Source organism: Phyllostomus discolor, chromosome 7 (genome assembly GCF_004126475.2).
Source record: "Phyllostomus discolor isolate MPI-MPIP mPhyDis1 chromosome 7, mPhyDis1.pri.v3, whole genome shotgun sequence".
Lineage (NCBI taxonomy): Eukaryota > Metazoa > Chordata > Mammalia > Chiroptera > Phyllostomidae > Phyllostomus > Phyllostomus discolor.
In genome coordinates, this window is record NC_040909.2 from 85,309,889 (window position 1) to 85,327,301 (window position 17,413).

Consider the following 17,413-nt stretch of genomic DNA (forward strand, 5'->3'; position numbering starts at 1 on the left):
GCACTATTTCTTGTGCCACATTTGGAAGCTCATGGAACAAAGATATTTTAAATGTATGTTTCATTTTTTCTAGTGTCATTTTTCCATTTATCTTTCCATTCTTGTTCTGGTTAAGCTTGAAACTTGGTAACAATGTTTCAGTTCTTCAACTTCTCTTAAAAACTCAGTGGATTTAATTAATTATAGAAGGTTTAAATGTTACTAGCTAACGTGAAAAAACACACACCTTTAAAACTATATAGTTAAAAGTCTGAAAAACAATTTACCAAGGGTAGGTAACTTCATCTGCTTGTTGACATGGAATTAGTGCTGTCTCTGGCAGTAAGGCGGGAGGGTGGTAGGAACCCCTAACAACGCTCAGTGTGTTTGCTAGGGCTGCCATACAGAGCAGTGTATTCACACCCCTGACATGTGGGTGTCCATCCCCCCCGCCCCCCCCCGGGGCCTTCCTGGGCTTCATTTCGCAGCCGGCCAGCGGGGGGCGCGGGACTCTCAGCATCTAGACTCCGGGACTGCATCCTTGTTTGTCCCAAGGTCACAGCTCCGGAACCAGCTTACCAGCTGAAGTGGGGACAAAGAGGGTGGTCCTCGAGGCTGAGACCCCGGTGCGGGTGGGGTCCACTAGGCTAGTGGCCAGGGATACAGTCACAATGGGCCAGGGTGGGAAGGCGCGGGACCCGGGGTTGCACTGTGGGCACAGCCACCAGACTCTGTGCCCGGGAGGGAGGGTGACCCGTAGGCGCCCCTCAGCCCTGCAGGACCCTGAGGGCCGAGGTCGTGCCGCCCAAAGACCCGGGTGCGGCCAGGGGAGAAGCGAGTCCAGCGCAGCGGGCGCAACCAAAGGGCACTGTCCCGCCCGCCCGGCCCGCCCCTGTGCGCCGGAACTGCACCTCCGCCTCACCTCCCTGCCGCCAGGTCCTCCCGGGCCCCCTCCCGGACATCCCCCAGCACAAAGTTGGCGGGAGTCTATAAAAGTCAGTGACGGCGCTACCGCGAACACTTAGTGCCAGCCTCTAGCAGCTACCGCTGGACCCACTCCAACTCCTGCCTTGCCCCGCCCCGCCACACCACCATGTCCCACCACTGGGGGATACGGCCCCGACAACGGTGAGTACATGAGACGCCGGCCAGGCCCTGCAACTTGCCCTGGCCGTGGACGGAAGATCACACTGCCCAGGTGCCCGGCGCAGGGTGTGCCCTGTGTCCCCAGTCCCAGGCCTTAGCCCCGTGCACGGGGTGCCTACCCGCCCCAGTTCGGCCCTATGTTCATTATCCCCGCATCGACGCGCACAGGGCGCAGGCGGAGTGGGGGTGGGGGGTGCAATCTCAGCGCGAGACCCTAAACAGTCTCTCCTGGGTCGCGATCCAGTACTGTCCTACCTGGACCTAAGAAAAGCGAGGAAAGGTTGTAACTGAAAATGTTAGGCGTTGATGACAAGAAATTAGGAACTCCTCGTCCGCTTAACCTAATACCTACTCACCCCCAACCCCCATCCTCAGCGCTACCTGTAGCTAAAACTCTGGCCCACCACCTGTCCCGGGGGGATTTCGGGGGCCGGTTAGAACCCATTGCGCTGATCTGAATTCACCCGTTATCTCTGTGCCCTAATGTTAGCGGATCACCAGGATCTGGGTTTTTACCAGCCACGGACCTGGTTTCTGTGAGCCAATAGACGAAACAAGATGCGTCTTTGGGAGTTTGGAGCTTTCCAGGCCGTGCGGATCATGGCTGTTCAGGGAGCGCCAGGCCTGAGCCAAGCACCAGGTCAGAAGGATTGCAGTTCGGGCCTGCTGGGTGTTTGAAGTGAGCTCACATGTCCTAAATTCCAGCCACCAGATTGGCCTGCCCATTGCTGCATTTCAGTGAAACAAGTGTGAACATAGCTAATAGTTGCATGGCTCTCACTGTTCTAAAGCTTTCCACGCACGGATGCCCATTCTCACAACAGTCTCTCTACAGGTAGAAGAAGATATTATTAACCTATAATAGAAATGGGGAAACGGAGGCACAGTGTTGTCCCAGAGGTTACTCAGCTCAGTGGTACCGCCAAACTGAGAACTGAGCACTATTGCCCTTCTTAGGAGTGTGGGTGTGCCTGTCCCCACACTGGGGGCTCACACATCCCTTCTGTCCCTTCTCAACCTAGGACCTGAGCACTGGTACAAGGACTTTCCCATTGCCAAGGGCAACCGCCAGTCCCCTATTGATATAGACACCAAAGCAGCCCTTCATGATCCAGAGCTGAAGCCTCTGTGTGTTTCCTACGAGGGGGCGACATCTAGGAGAATCATCAAACAATGGTCATGCTTTTAACGTGGAGTTTGATGACTCCCAGGACAACGCAGGTTAGTGTTTTAAAAAAAATAACTAGTGCCTTTTATCCAGAACTTGTTTTCCCAGATGAATGGGGGACTACTTCTAAGCCCTGGAAGAGCCACTCTGGGAACCATCACAGGTGCCAGGCCGAGAGGGTCAAGTTGATGACCTTGAAGTGACCTTGAGCTGTTTCTCTCTGAAATGTAGGCACTGAGAAACAGGGATATGCCTCTGAAAAGTCTCAAAAGGCAAGGTCCCCTGGCAAGAAAGACCAGCAATAATGAGTTTGGCAAAATTAGAGCTGTTAAGATTCTGTCTAAAATGTTTTCCAGAATGCTTGCCTATCCAATAAAAATTACATTGAATGTGATCTTCAAGGTAACAATGAGGAGAGTGATGAAAACCTGACAATTTAAAACACCAAAATTCTTGGAAACAATATTTCTATGTATTTTCTGGGTTTTGGGCTGGTTTGATAAAGGTGGCAAGTATATCTTGGTATCTACCCAGAAATTCATTGCACAGATGAAGAAGGTTTAGAGTTGGTGGATATACTTGGCCCATTAGTGACAAAACCAATTCCCATAATTTGTTTGTAATGAGCAGTTTATGGGACACCCATTGAAAGATTTTTTTTTTTCTTGTTTAGAAATAGAACACCCCTATTCAGACATAGTAGTGGGCCTTCTTTGCCCACTGGTTGATTTATTGCTAGCACCCTATTTTCCCAGATGCTGCCCTCTGAACGTCTTTGAATGTTACTGTAAACTTATGAGGTTTGGTGTTGGAAGAGGGAGGAGTGTTGGGAGAAAATGAGAAAAAGTTAATTTATAGTTCTGTCAAAACTGTGCAGTAATGACCTATAGTACTAATACACAAATGTAATCATAGCCATTATAGTCAAGGTGACAGTTCCTTTTTAGTACCTATCCAATGTATTCGGTACAGTTTTGAAAAAAATTCTTCTTCCCCTATCCCTTTCCCTTTTAAACATTTTTTGACAATTGGTTTTCTAAAATAGTGATTTTGCAAGAAAATTCTATGGATGATAATGCAGAAATAATATGAGAAATGTTTTTAACCTGTGCCCTGGGTCACCTCACCCAGTATACACACACACTCATGCACATGTGCACATGTGCACACAGACACGCACATTCTGTCATAGTATCATGATTTACTAAATTTTTAGTATTAGATTCAGTGGACAGTGTTCACGGGAGATATTCCTTTGGGATTTCTGCTGTATTGCTTTCCCAAGCATGCCTTCTGATGATTAAAGAAACAATACTCTGATGATTAAATTAAATGTAAGGGAAACAAATTCTTTCCTTTATGAAAGAACACAATATATTTAGATTATAATAGGATAAAGTCAAATGTCTTGGTAGTTTCGTACATATAGAAAGGATACTATGAACCTTTACGTTTAGTTATTTAAAAACCAAAAGAAGTCAGCTACTTTAGTCTATAGTTGTCAGCTGTTATTTTATTTTTTAAAGACACAATGTACATTCAGTGTACATTGAAATGTACAATGTACACTTGATTTTCATTGCCAATGAAATCTTATTTTCAGTGAGTGTATCAATTACATACCTCAATGGATGCTACATAGAATACAATATAAAATTAAATGTCAGCTGAATGCTAAAGTCTTTTTTTTGAACAATGAGAAAACAAATGGAACAGAAATAAACTGTTTTAGTAATATGTATTTTTGGAAAGTATTTTGCAGCATTTAGTCTGGCAACTGTGAGCCTAGACTGGGGTCAGACAGACCTAGGTTCAAGTTCCAGCTCTGCCACTAACTAGGCCAGTGGCCCTAAGAATGACAGTAACCTGACTTAAGTTTTCGTGTTCTTACCTGTGAAAATTGGTAGTAATAGTAGTGTCCACCACAGAGTAAAGAGCTCTTTTTAATGAGCTCTAAGATTATCTCCCATCACTTGATGGTGTTTTAAAATTTCATTTTTCAGTGTTTCTGAATGTCCCATTTATTATTAAAGCATGTATTGATTTCATATATGACATTGCTATATAGTTATACATCTTACCATGAATCTGTCAAGTTCCAGTGGATTTCTACACAAGCAGTAACTAATTAGAGCTTTCTACTTCTCTTTTGAGTAACACATATTATTAAAGTGGTGGCCAGAGTTCAGATTGTAAAACATGAAAATCAAGTGGTTTAGGTAGGGGCTCAAACTCACATCTTTAGAGACGCATGCATGCTTCACTTAATTCTTATTTTAAACTTCTTATTAACACAATGAAATGCAAGGAAAGCCAGACCACCCTGAGGGCAGGATGGAGGCCCTGTCTGGTCTCTGCCATGTATCCAGAGCCCATGCCAGGGTGCCTAACCTAGCAGGATGGGGAAGTAATAGGCTCTGACAGTCACTTTGATAAGTGCAATAAGGAAGTATTGCAGGGACTATGGAAACATAAGAAGGCTTGAGAGCTGGCCTGAGTCAGTCAGGAAAGACTTTCCAGGGTAAGTAAAGCTTATGTTAAAACTTGGAGGAGACTTCGGGTGAAGGAAATAGGTAGGACGGGGGACTTGCAAGAGCACAGTACCTGCTCTGGACAGGCAAGAATGCTGTTGAAAGGAACAAGTGGAAGGCAGGAAGTCCCTGCTCCCTTTATACGTGAAAGACTCCTTTGTAACTCCGACCAAACACTGCAACATCTTCAGTTGTTTTGGTTAAACAGGGAAGCAGTATTTTCCTATAATGCTGAATGAATTAAACATTGATGTTACAGAAAAATTCATCTACAAAATTAAAAAGCAAAACCAAAGCAATCGTACCATGCAAAAAAAAAACACTTTGCACTTTTTTTTTTTAAAGATTCTAGTCTCAGGTTAGCACTTAAAATAAACATGAAGAAAACAGACACCAGAGTGTAAGAAACCTGCTCATCATCTCCTTCCCAGTTTGTTGGAGTGAGACTACATGACAATCACCTAGAAATAGAAATAGAATAAAAATATTTGGCAATAACCATAGTTAGCATTTAGCATGTATATACCATGTTTCAAAAAAAAAATGATACACTTTTCTGTACACTTAAGTCTCAAAATAATTTGTCAGTTTGGTCACTCAAATTTTTAAATCTACAGTTTAACACCTCTTTTAGTTAGGAGTTATTGTTATGGTGTTAACTTTTTTTTAAAGATTTTATTTATTTTTGGAGAGAGAAGGGAGGGAGATAGAGAGAGAGAGAAACATCAATGTGCGGTTGCTGGGGGTTATGGCCTGCAACCCAGGAATGTACCCTGGCTGGGAATCGAACCTGTGACACTTTGGTTCTCAAGCCTGCGCTCAATCCACTGAGCTATGCCAGCCAGGGCTGGTGTTAACATTTTTTATATTCTTTGTCACTTATTTTGTACTTTTAAATTCTTAAGTTCATTTCCTTTTCTCCCCCCTCAATGAAATTTCAGCCTTCTAGAACTTCTCATAGATTCAGATTTTCAAATGTATCCTAAATGTTGCCAAATATTTGGTAACCAGACTTAAATATTTGGGAATCAGGGAATGGGCTAGCAGAATTATTGCTGTGTATAAGCTTGAGGAATTCTTTGTACATGTGGAGTTAGTTAATAGTGTGAAACTGGAAGCTTGGGTTAAAGCTCTCATCAACCTTCTAAATTCCTTTAAAAATAAACCACCTTAAATTAATGAAAAATCATTAACTCTGTTAGGGTTTCTTTTTAATTATTAAAAATTACTTTCCCTGCTTGAGATCTTTTATTACTGGCTTTATCTGAGAGAAAAGAATAGTAGTTACAATTACAAATTCCTACTAACTTATTAACATTTGCTAATGAGTTTAAAACTCTCTTGTTTTATTGCAAAGTTAGAGGCAAATATCCTTGAAAAGTCAATGCCTGAATTATTGGCTAACCTATACACAGCTCTCATCATTTGCTCTTTTTAGAAATTGGAATATTTTATCTTTTTATCTTATTCAAGAAAGAAGAAAGAAAACAGCTGAGTTCTCCATGGTCAGAATAAGCAGACCATGGTCTGGATGATATGCTGGATCTTCCAACCAGACTCCTGCTTGCTTTTCAAGAACTTGCTTTTTTTTTTTTTAAGATTTTATTTATTTATTTTCAGAGATAGAGAGAGATAGAGAGAGAGAGAGAGAGAGAGAGAGAGAGAGAGAGAAACATCAATCTGCGGTTGCTGGGGGTCATGACCTGCAACCCAGGCATGTACCCTGACTGGGAATCGAACCTGTGACACTTTGGTTTGCAGCCCGCGCTCAATCCACTGAACTATGCCAGCCAGGGCTCTCAAGGACTTGCTTTTGAAGCTTTAAACTTTCCTTCCACAAACAATCTTAGTTGAAAAGGAAACATAACCACAACAAATGGAAGGGCTTGCCATGCAAACTGTTCATGGTGTGAGCACGACCCTACCTGCAAAATTGACCACCACTGTATTCAATCATAAGGGGTGAAAGGATTTTTCCCTGGTGGGCCCTGAGAAGGTGCTATGTGGTTTTGGCTTTAAGAACCGGAGATGGCAGGAACATAGCTGATGGTGCTGGGGACTGCAGGAGGCCTAGCCAGCTGAGCACGGATTACTGGGAGGGAAACAAGAGTCTAGGCTAGCTACAGACTTCTCTTTCTTTTTCCGGAGACACAGTACCCTTTACTGGCCTGGTTGGGCAAAGTGAGGGAAGGCAGGATTGTTTGTGTGTGTTTGTAGTTGTTTTAAAGGGACTTAGGGATTTTAATGGCAACATTTCTCCGTTACTCTAAACCTGTATAACTTGAATAGATAGTTCCTTTCTTTTAGTTCTTTTCACAAAAAAAAGGAGAAAAGAAATGGAATGTGGGCATCTTTTTCTCAGTTTTGTTGATATTGATATTCATTTTCATAACATTAGTAGGTAGGTCAAGGGTTATGGATTACTGCTGAGAAAGCAAAAGAGGAATACATGATTTAGTAATTTTCCAATTATTCATAGAGAAGAAATTGTTCACCTGCCAGAACTGCTCTGTTTTTAGTAGACTTGTTTATTTACTTGATTAATAGGAAACGCCTTAAATTTTAATTTTGAGCCAAGGATTACTGGGTTAGTTTATTTGTGCTTTGAATCTCAGAGAGATTCAAGAAGAGAATCTAGAAGAGAGATTATTGACATCCACTAGGTCTTAGAGTTTGTCATTTGGATGCATTTTATATTCAGTAGTAATAAAGTGAACAGGAAGAAAAAATTCCAAAATGTTAAATTTTCCATTTTTAATTTGTATAGTTGGACTGATTTATCTCAGATGACTGTTGTGAATGTCTTAATTTTCACAAATAACATATACTTCACATAATTTTTCCATGTAAACTATATAGGAAGATAGATTAGTGTATAATATACTTGGTACTTGTTTTGTGTTAAATATTTAGTTGGTACAACTCATGGCAGATTATGAAAATTCAAACCAACTGCAGCTCTTGGTGTTGAGATTTGGATTTAAGTTCAACAGAAAACCCACACCTATTTGTCCATTCCTTATGGAATACATGTCTGTGATACAGTGAACTGATGGCTCATCAGAGCCCCACTACATGTCTAAATTTTAGAAAGAGAAAACTATGCAGTTAGTAACTTCTTCTATTTTTAAAAAATTATTTTTGCATTAGAAAAGCAAGTTTTATTTTAAGTTGGGAGAGTTTGGACAGTGACATATGACAATCAAAATAAGTAAGTAAATAAGTAGATCCGGAATACAGCATCAACTTTCTGTCATTCAGCCAAATGTTGTCTTTTCTGTTTCCCAAATAAAAAGATATATGCTATCTTTATTATAATTTATGGAAACTTATTATTATAACAATGCTTTTGAGGGACTTCATCAACTAGAATTCAGGCTAAGAATTTTTGAGTAATAACCAACTAGTTGAAGACGACCAGAAATGCTGCTTTTGATAGCAATACACTTTAACAACTTAATAATCTTTTCTAATTACAATAGGCTTCCAATTTACATAGCAACATAGTTTTATTTTAATAGGAGCTAAAACAGGTATCTGGTAGTAACAGATTAACACTGATAATCACTGAACCCAGAGAGCTTCTTTTCTATTTTATTTTCTTATAGTATTAGTAAGTCTTATTTAATAAAAGCTCATATATACTTGCCTAATTATAAATGTTCTCTAAAATAATTAGTATAGACTCTTAAGATCTGCAAAGGAATGAATAAGAAATAGCATTAAGCCTTACTATCTTTAAATTAAGATTCTATGGTTCTTTGCAGAAAGGAGATACATTTACAAAGATCAGTTATCTCAGATGCTTATTTTAATTTTATTTAACTTATTCTGCCACTCGGTAGAATTAATGACATTACAAATGAATTTTTTGATCAGCTAGCCAGTTAGTAGCTTTTAAAAGTTACAAAGGAGTTAATTTCAACATCAATTTATTTCATAAGCAAATATTTTGTTTTAAGGGTTTATCTAAAAAAATAGGAATTCTCTCATTTTTGAAAAAGCCTATTTGGGTTAATAAAGCTAATTCTTTCCTTACAGAATTATGTGCTTAAAAAAACTTTTACAATTAATTGCTTTTAAGTTTGAAGAGGTGTGATTTTATCAGAACACCTGCAAATTCATGTGTTTTAACAGATCTGTAAAATAACACCTTATAATTTGGTTCTTTTTAAATTTTTATTCTTTCTTTTCTTCTGCCCCATTGAAAAGCAGAGCTGGCAGCCAGAGATTGTATCAGGAGCCACAGAAAAGACTCTCCACCTAAATATCTTGCATCAGCTTTATCTTTGCTATGAATAGATGAGTGTATGTTGCTACCTTGTGAGCACACTTAGGTCAAGTGAAGCCAGCAAACTTTGTTGTATGGCCAGACTTTGTCCCTTTGTTTTGCAAAGCCAGAGTAAGTTTTGACTTAATATTTTATGAATTATAAATCAAGCTAATAAAGTACCCTTATGGGAAAGGATGTTTTAGTCCCATTTCTGAAAAAAAATAAAATAAAATTGAAGTAGTAGAATTAAACTAATTTAAAAATTTTTTAAATATAATGGTTAAACCCTGGTCAGGTGGCTCATTTGGTTGGAGCATTGTCCTGTACACCAAAAGATTGCAGGTTTGATTCCCAGTCAGGGCACATACCTAGGATGGGAATTTGATCCTTGGTCCAGGTTCATACAGGAGGCAACCCATCAATGTCTCTCTCACATTGATGTTTCTCTCTCTCTCTCTCTTCCCCCTTCTTCTCTTCTCTCTCTAAAAGCAATAAAACATATCTTCAAGTGAGGTTCAAAAAATATAAATATATATACTGGTTAAATTCCATCAATACATATAATTCAGATAAAAAGTGTCTTGGAGGGGATGAGGAAGCAATGATTTCTTACTATTTTAATCCTCCCTTAAGACACAACTAGTTAATTATCTACAGATAGACTAAGGTCTAACAATATAATTTCTAGTACAGATTTTACTGTAACAAAATTCTGTTAATATCAGAATAGTAGTACCATGAAATAGTTATTAAAGTTAGAATTTGAAGTTGTTGGAGGTAATAGAGCACTTCACATTACATATAGTAGGTGATCAGTACTTAGTGTAGTAATCAACAATTGGTTATACCCATTTAAACAGATGAGGAAGTTAAAGTTAGAGAGGTTACATAAAAATTTTTAAGAGGACAAAGCTAGTCAGTAAGCTTTGAACTTGGATTATCACTGCTACTAAATAATTTGGAAAGCCTGTGTGAGGAAAATTAGATTATACAGGCTTAAGATCAAGAATGCTTATATTTCAGAAATTCTGGCATGTAGGACTGGTATGAGAGGTTAACTGAGCCTCTGTAGGACAGTCCTCAGGCACAGGTGAGAGACGTTCCCACGTTTGTATGAGTGTGTAGGAGACTGCCTCGGGCCAGCAATGCCTGGAAACTTATTTCCTCTGTGACTCAAAAGAGGAGTTATTAGTTCCCTTTAAATTTCTGCTCTCTGACCCTGAACATGTGATCCCAAAGCAAACCCAGAAGAGAAGTGTCACTGTGCTCAGAAAACAGATGAGAAAAGCATTCATCCTTTAAGGATGTGAGGAAAAAAACAGTTGAAAAGATTTTGTTCAGCACTGTGGACTAAACATGAGTCTGGATTTCATTTTCAGATTGAAAATGTTGCTACGGGATAAATGTAGTATGTACTATAAAATGGGACTTAAATGTAATTTTATAGTTGTTTTTTCATGAGCACATGTATGAGTATGTGTGTATATACGCATGTATATATACCTATTTGTATTTTTATATTTCAGTGCTGAAGGGAGGACCCCTCACTGACACCTACAGACTAGTTCAGTTCCACTTTCACTGGGGTTCATCTGATGGGCAGGGCTCTGAGCACACTGTGGATAAAAAGAAGTATGCTGCAGAGGTAACATATGTTTATTTTCTTTCTGGGAAAAATACAAAGTGACATTAGCATTAATTTCAAAATCTTAATTTTGTAAGTTTGACTCAAACCATGGAACCACTTCTTTAACAAAAGACCTTTACATTTGCTTATCACCAGCTTTTTTTGTGATGTTACAAGTCACACTGTAAAAACTTTACTACTTCCAAGGACAGTGTTTGTACAGAGTGAATGAATTTAAGTGGGAGGACCTTGTTTTCATATGAATTTAGAACCAGAATTGTATCTTCCCTCAGAATATGCAGCTCCTTATTGATAAAATCACTTGCTAAATAGTGGGTAATTAGAAATAAAATGAGAGAAAGGTTTATATTTAAAATTGCCTACTTTTTTGGGACCTTTAGCTATGAGAAGAGCCCACTGGGGACAGTTTGTATCTCTTCTTACATCATCACTGCTTGTGGTTTGTCTCTGTGGCAGCTTCACTTGGTTCATTGGAATACCACGTATGGGGATTTCGGAAAAGCTGTGAAACAACCTGATGGACTGGCTGTTTTGGGTGTTTTTTTTGAAGGTTAGTGGATGGCCCAATTCTTTTCCCCACTGTTTTCAGAAAAGAGTAACCAGATAAGAAATTTCTAGCAAATAGGACATTCTACCGAGAGCCTGGGAAATGCCATTGGCTCTGAAATATTTTCAGGCTTACTGCATATATGCCAGTAGGGTGAAAATGGGACAGAAGACAACTTGAGGGATATTTATTGGGAACTATTTAGATGTAAATGTGAAGATCTATACCTGTCAATGGTGAAATGAAGAAGAGGTATACTATTCACATATACTGTTTTTTTTTAATTCAAACTTAAGCTAGATAGTGCTGTTTTATGATAGGTAATTGTGGGAGAGGAATAAACTTTCCTTTACCCCCAAGGTTCTTCTGGCTGGTCTGATAATCAGATATACATGAGACAAGAGAAAATAACCAAATTTAATATATAATATGTATGGGAACCCTATATACATAAAAGAGTTAGAGACCCACATGCTGGTGCAGTTCAGAGACAGAAAGAGAACATGGGTATATAAAGCACCCTGAGCAATGTATGAGGTAAGGTGCCCTGGGGGCTTCAAAATGTCATTGCAGGATGACAAGAAGTTTGTCCTACTCCTTGGCTATGTCAAAAGGAGTTTTCTCTGATAATCACTTATGGACAAGGCCTCTTGTTCAAATTTTTCTGGGTAGTTAAGGTAAAGGGGCAGAAGTTTAGACTTCAGCTAAAGTTAACTTTAGCTCAAAAAGTCTGCATACCACAGAGGCATATCATATCAGGCAGTTACTCATTTGGACCCCACACAATGCTAAATGAAGACCAACCAGGTGTTATAATGGTGAAGGAAAGTGGCTCCATATTGGAAAATGTCAGGCTACAGTAGATAAACAGGTTGAGCTGCCCTCTAGACACCAGTGAAGCCAGTGGAGAACTGTCTGGGCTGGTGAGTCATGGGCCCAGAACTATGTTGAGGTAGAAGCTATGTATGTATGAAATCATCCAAGGAAGGCACAAAGAGAAAGATATGGCTGCTGAGCAAGCAGCCCTGAGAAACTACAAAGTGTAAGGTATTGGGGCTGCAGGAAAGAAGCTGATTATATGATGAAGGGAACACAGGGGTCAAGGGGGATTCAGAAGGCAGGAGGGCAGAAGGAAAGCCAAAGGGAGAGAGAATGTTCAAAGTGAGGGAGGGCCATAGGTAAAATTTTCCCAGAAGATTAAGGTGAACACTTGACCAGTGTTCTTTCTTTGCAGTTGGAAGGCACTGTAGACACTTTGTCGAGAGGGTTGTTTCAGGGGAACTGGAAGCAAAGAAATCAGGGAGATTGTCGGCTTTAGTAGGAAGGTCGTGGTGCCTGTATAATCACACTAAGACTGACAGGTGCCATGTAGCAAGTGCAGGGTTTTGGTTTACTATTTGGAGAAATTTTGTAATAGAGATGCCCAAATCCAAACTGATATTATATCACCTGGAAACACTATCTTGTCCCTTGTGTCTTTCTATAGATTGGTGATGCCAAACCAGGCCTACAGAAGGTCATAGATGCACTGGGTTCCATTAAAACAAAGGTACAGTCAAATTTTCTGCCACTTCCTAATAGGGTATCTGTTTTCCATAACCTACTGGTTTTGGAATATTCTTTTGTTCAAATTGGATAGTTTCAGTTTTACAAGTGGTGTTTGGATGAGAGATTAATAAAGGTTAAATGTTGCTTATACACTTATTTAACTCTTATTTATCCAAGAGTTGATCTTTATGTTAGTCTAATTTTTAGACTTGTACTTATGTAATCTTGCTTCTGTTCATTCTACCATCCATATACAAGAGTCAGAGACTCATGATTGAAAAGAGACTAACAGATCATCTGCTCTATCACTCACACAGCAGCTATTTCTTGAGTACTTACTCTTAATATCACTTAATATCAGATTGGCCCAAAAGTTTATTTCGTATTTTTCATAAAATAAATAACTCATTTTTATTTTTCACCAATAACTTTATTGATTTAGATATTTTAAATATGTCGGCTGTCTCCCGAGTAGTATAGCAATGATTTTTCTCACTTACTGTCTCAATTTGACTGCTATAAATTTCACGTGGTCTACCTGACTGCAGAACATTGTCCAGCAAGAAATCTCCAGCATGAAACTTCACAAACCACTTTTGACATTTTCAATCAGTCATAGCACCTCCTCATATACTAACTAAAGAAAAATTTTTTGTATCTCAGTTGTGGTTTTACCTTTCTTGAAATAATAAAACATAATATACTGCAAATGTTGTGCATTCTCTTTCATTTTCAATATTCAAGTGGCTACACAAAAATTCACCAATTTTGATATGATTTTTAAAAATGCACACTGATATGACAGCTGTCATAATACAATCTAACAAAATTATTTCAAATTAAGTTAAAGACAACTAAGTGCTACTAGAGCCATCTTAGGGGAAAAAAAGAACTTTTTTTGCCAATCCACTACAATGTGAAGACGACAAATAAGTCCCCCATTCATGGAGATTTATATTCTGTGACCTCCCTGAATTGATTCATCCCATGTTTAAACCCTTTCTATACCACATCTGTGTTGAGGTCATTGGGCATCTGTGTAAAATGAATATTGCAATCACCAGTGGAAGCCTTTGCTTTGAAGCTCATACTGAAATTGAAGCAGCTTCTATCTTCTGAAATGCTCACCTATTACTTTTACTTTTAGTTTGACCCTCTTGAATCATATAGAATAAACCTGATGTGAAAACACTAATTCAAAAAGATACCTGCACCCCCATGTTCACTGCAGCATTTTTTCATAATACAATAGCCAAGACATGGAAACAGCCTAAGTGCCTACCAATCAATGAACAGATAAAGATGTGAAATGTAATTCAGCCATAAAAAGAATGAAATCTTACCATTTGTGACAACATCGATAGTCCTTGAGGGCATTAGGCTAAGTGAAATTAGTCAGGTTCTCATGCTTATCTCTGCCAATCTGTTTTTCCAAGTCAAATGTCTTCTGTTAAGCTCTTTTTGTTTTGTTTCCTGGTGAATGTGGACCTCTCTTAAAAATAGTTTTGTGGTTATTATTTATTTCAATCACGTGACACTTTTAACCTGAGTGTTTGCTTTGTGCCAGGGTAAGAGTGCCACCTTCGCTGGCTTTGACCCTCAAGGGCTCCTTCCTGCGAGTTTGGACTACTGGACCTATTCAGGCTCCCTGACCACCCCTCCTCTCCTGGAGTGCGTGACCTGGATTGTGCTCAGGGAACCCATCAGCGTGAGCAGTGAACAGGTCGGTTTTCTCCATAAGGTGTGTGCAGTCAAGGTACAGGAGTTGTGGAGTCAGACAGACCTGGTATCATCCTTCTGATGCTTCTGGCTGTGGAATTAGTATGCACAGAGCTGGAAAAATAAACATGCAATTAAACATTATTATTAATCATAACCTTAGGCCATAGAATTGGGCAAAAGTGAGGATTAGGTGAGGAAAGTGTGTATCACCTAACAAATACTTCTTTTGTGAACAATGAGAAAACAAAGGCCCAGGGTAATGAAATTTCATGCTCTAGGTTATACAGTATCAGGATAATCCTCAGCTTTCTGCTCACTCACATTGAGCTTACTGCCATTTCATTTATGTCCAAGTGTTCCTGAATTTTAATGAAGGGGAGAGTCAGGCCTTGGAGAAAAGGTATCTATTAAAACTCAGTCCATGTAGTTGGAGCAACTGGGACAGACACCTTACCTCCCCCACATGGTATGGTGGTCTTTGATGGTCAAGTGGTTAATGTGTTGCAGTCACTGTGGTACCGATGCAGGCCACCATCATCAACTTAGATTGAAGTTGACTTCATGAGGGTGACTGTGGGAATATTACTGAACCAAAGCGATCAGGCAAAAGGCCATTAACTCATGACCCCTAACCTCCTTCTTCAGTTAGAGCAAATCTCATTTAGGGAAAGGGAAGAACCACTTTTCAAAACAACCTCCGAGAATGTAGAAGATAGGTTGAGAGATACCTATGTCCCTCACAGGGCCAGGGAACAAATTTAAAAGGGAATAAAAATCAATCAAGACAAGAACTGAACTCCCAGTTTGGGCCCACTCATTCTCATGTATCTGTATATTTAAGCAGAGACACCAGCATATCTTTCCACTGCTGGGCTTATATAGATCCTGAATCACTTTATCTAACTGTGCACATGCTGTAGTTTATCTTCCCTGGGGCAGAAGACAAAATTTTAATTTGCATCTAGAATTGTTATTATTATTTCACATACTAGAGGTATCATATAGGCTTTTGATTATAAAATCAAAAGGAAAACAGAAAGTTAACTGAAAACGTCCTTCCAAATGACAGTAACAATTTTGTGTCTATTTTATAGAAATAAATTTTTAAAATAAAATCATATGTATATAATCTATAAATGATTATGTATCTACTGGGAATCACACTAAATGTGAACATGGATGTATGGTGCTGCAAATATTTGGGAGAATGTATTTCAAGATGTAATGCAACAATTAAGTCATTACTGTTACAAAACTTTCATTTTTAATTTTTAAATCTTTTATTGTGTCTTTTAGATGATGAAGTTTCGTCAGCTTAACTTCAATGGGGAGGGGGAATCAGAAAAACCCATGGTGGACAACTGGCGTCCATCGCAGCCTCTGCATGGCCGGCAGGTCAGGGCATTCATCAAATGAGATGGTCCCAGGGCCAGTGTCCAATGGCAAGTCTTGGGGTTTCCCTGCAGCTGGGCACAAATCTACTGAGTGAATTGGACCCTGGTCTTTTGGTGTCTGGTTTTCTATACCTTTCATGTGTCACTTGATATGCTTACTATTAAAGTGGGAAGAGCTAGACCAGATATCATGCTTGATAGAATTGCTGTGACAGGTAATTTGCTTACAGATGTGGCCACTTTGTAACAGAGAATATAATTAAAGAGACAGGAAAAGGTACCTTGACTTTGCTCACAACATGTGGATGATGAGCACTCACACTAAAATTTCATTTTTAATAAACAGCAAAGTAGATTGAGCTCAAATCCATATCATAAGATAAATTAAGCTGTGTGATATAAATCAGGTAAAATATTCACAATTCTGTGCAACATAAATCAGACAAAATACATGTTCCTGACTCCAGATGTTGTATGAAAGAGACACTTTAAAATTCTTATATATTTATAGCAAAGTTATCTTAAATATGAATTCTGTTGTAATTTAGTGACTTTTAAATTATAGAAATATAAATGAGGTATTATCTGTAAAAATTGTTATAATTATAGTTGTGGTACAGAGCATATTTCCATCCAGATAATATACCCTAAATTAATAAATGTATTTTAGATATATTCTCTAATAAAATATGAAATTTTCCTTTGGATGATTGTATTTTATGCTTGGTTGTGGGTAATAATGGTGGAGCAAATGTGTACTTTATAATTCACATTAATTCATTGTTAATAATAAGTCATCGTAGTTGACTTGCTCATGACTGAAGGCATCTCCACAAAAGAAAAAACACTGAAGGTCGTTTCTTATTTGCATCAGCGGAGAGAAGGTGGAACATACTGAATTAGTATATGCCCCTTGGAAATAAAATAAGTGACATATCAGTCTATTCTGGTTTAAGCACGTTTTTTAGATATTGTACCTCTGCTCCCACATGGGTCCACACAGAGGGTGTTCTTGAGTGACTGGAAAGTGTGCCTCAATTTGCATACTGTCTCCTGGTCCTTGTTGACCTCTGATGTAGAATGGCTGGCCTGCCCTTGCCCAGGCCTGCACCTGTGTGTGCTGACATCTGCTTCATCTGGTTTTGGAGGGACCTTATCGGAACTTATCCTTGCTGGTTACAAAGTCCTGTACCCCCTTATCATGACCTAGGGAACAGAGTATAAGGGATGTCCTCTTCATAGGAAGAATCCCACAAGAACAGCCTGCCTTTTCTGACCCAATCATGTGCTCATGCTTCCCTTAACACCCAGATATGATTCTGAAAAGGACTGGAGCACAGGGACATGGGCTCTGACATCTTCCTCCCTCTTTCCTCCCCCTTTTCACACTGGGTCAGAAAGTTGGCTGTCCCTTCTTCTTATAGGACAGGAGCATCCCTCACACAAGCAGCACTGAC

General features: G+C 39.2%; 1 protein-coding gene across 1 annotated transcript; it reads left to right on the forward strand.

Moving 5' to 3' along the window:
- The first annotated feature begins 1,604 nt into the window (after window positions 1–1,604).
- Window positions 1,605–16,661, forward strand: LOC114501998 (carbonic anhydrase 2). Its single transcript, XM_036031077.1, is given in 8 exon segments — window positions 1,605–1,765; window positions 2,148–2,293; window positions 2,295–2,346; window positions 10,624–10,742; window positions 11,202–11,306; window positions 12,779–12,841; window positions 14,408–14,563; window positions 15,859–16,661. Coding segments are annotated over 8 exon segments (843 nt in total). The 5' UTR covers window positions 1,605–1,683; the 3' UTR covers window positions 15,979–16,661.
- The last annotated feature ends 752 nt before the right edge of the window (window positions 16,662–17,413 follow it).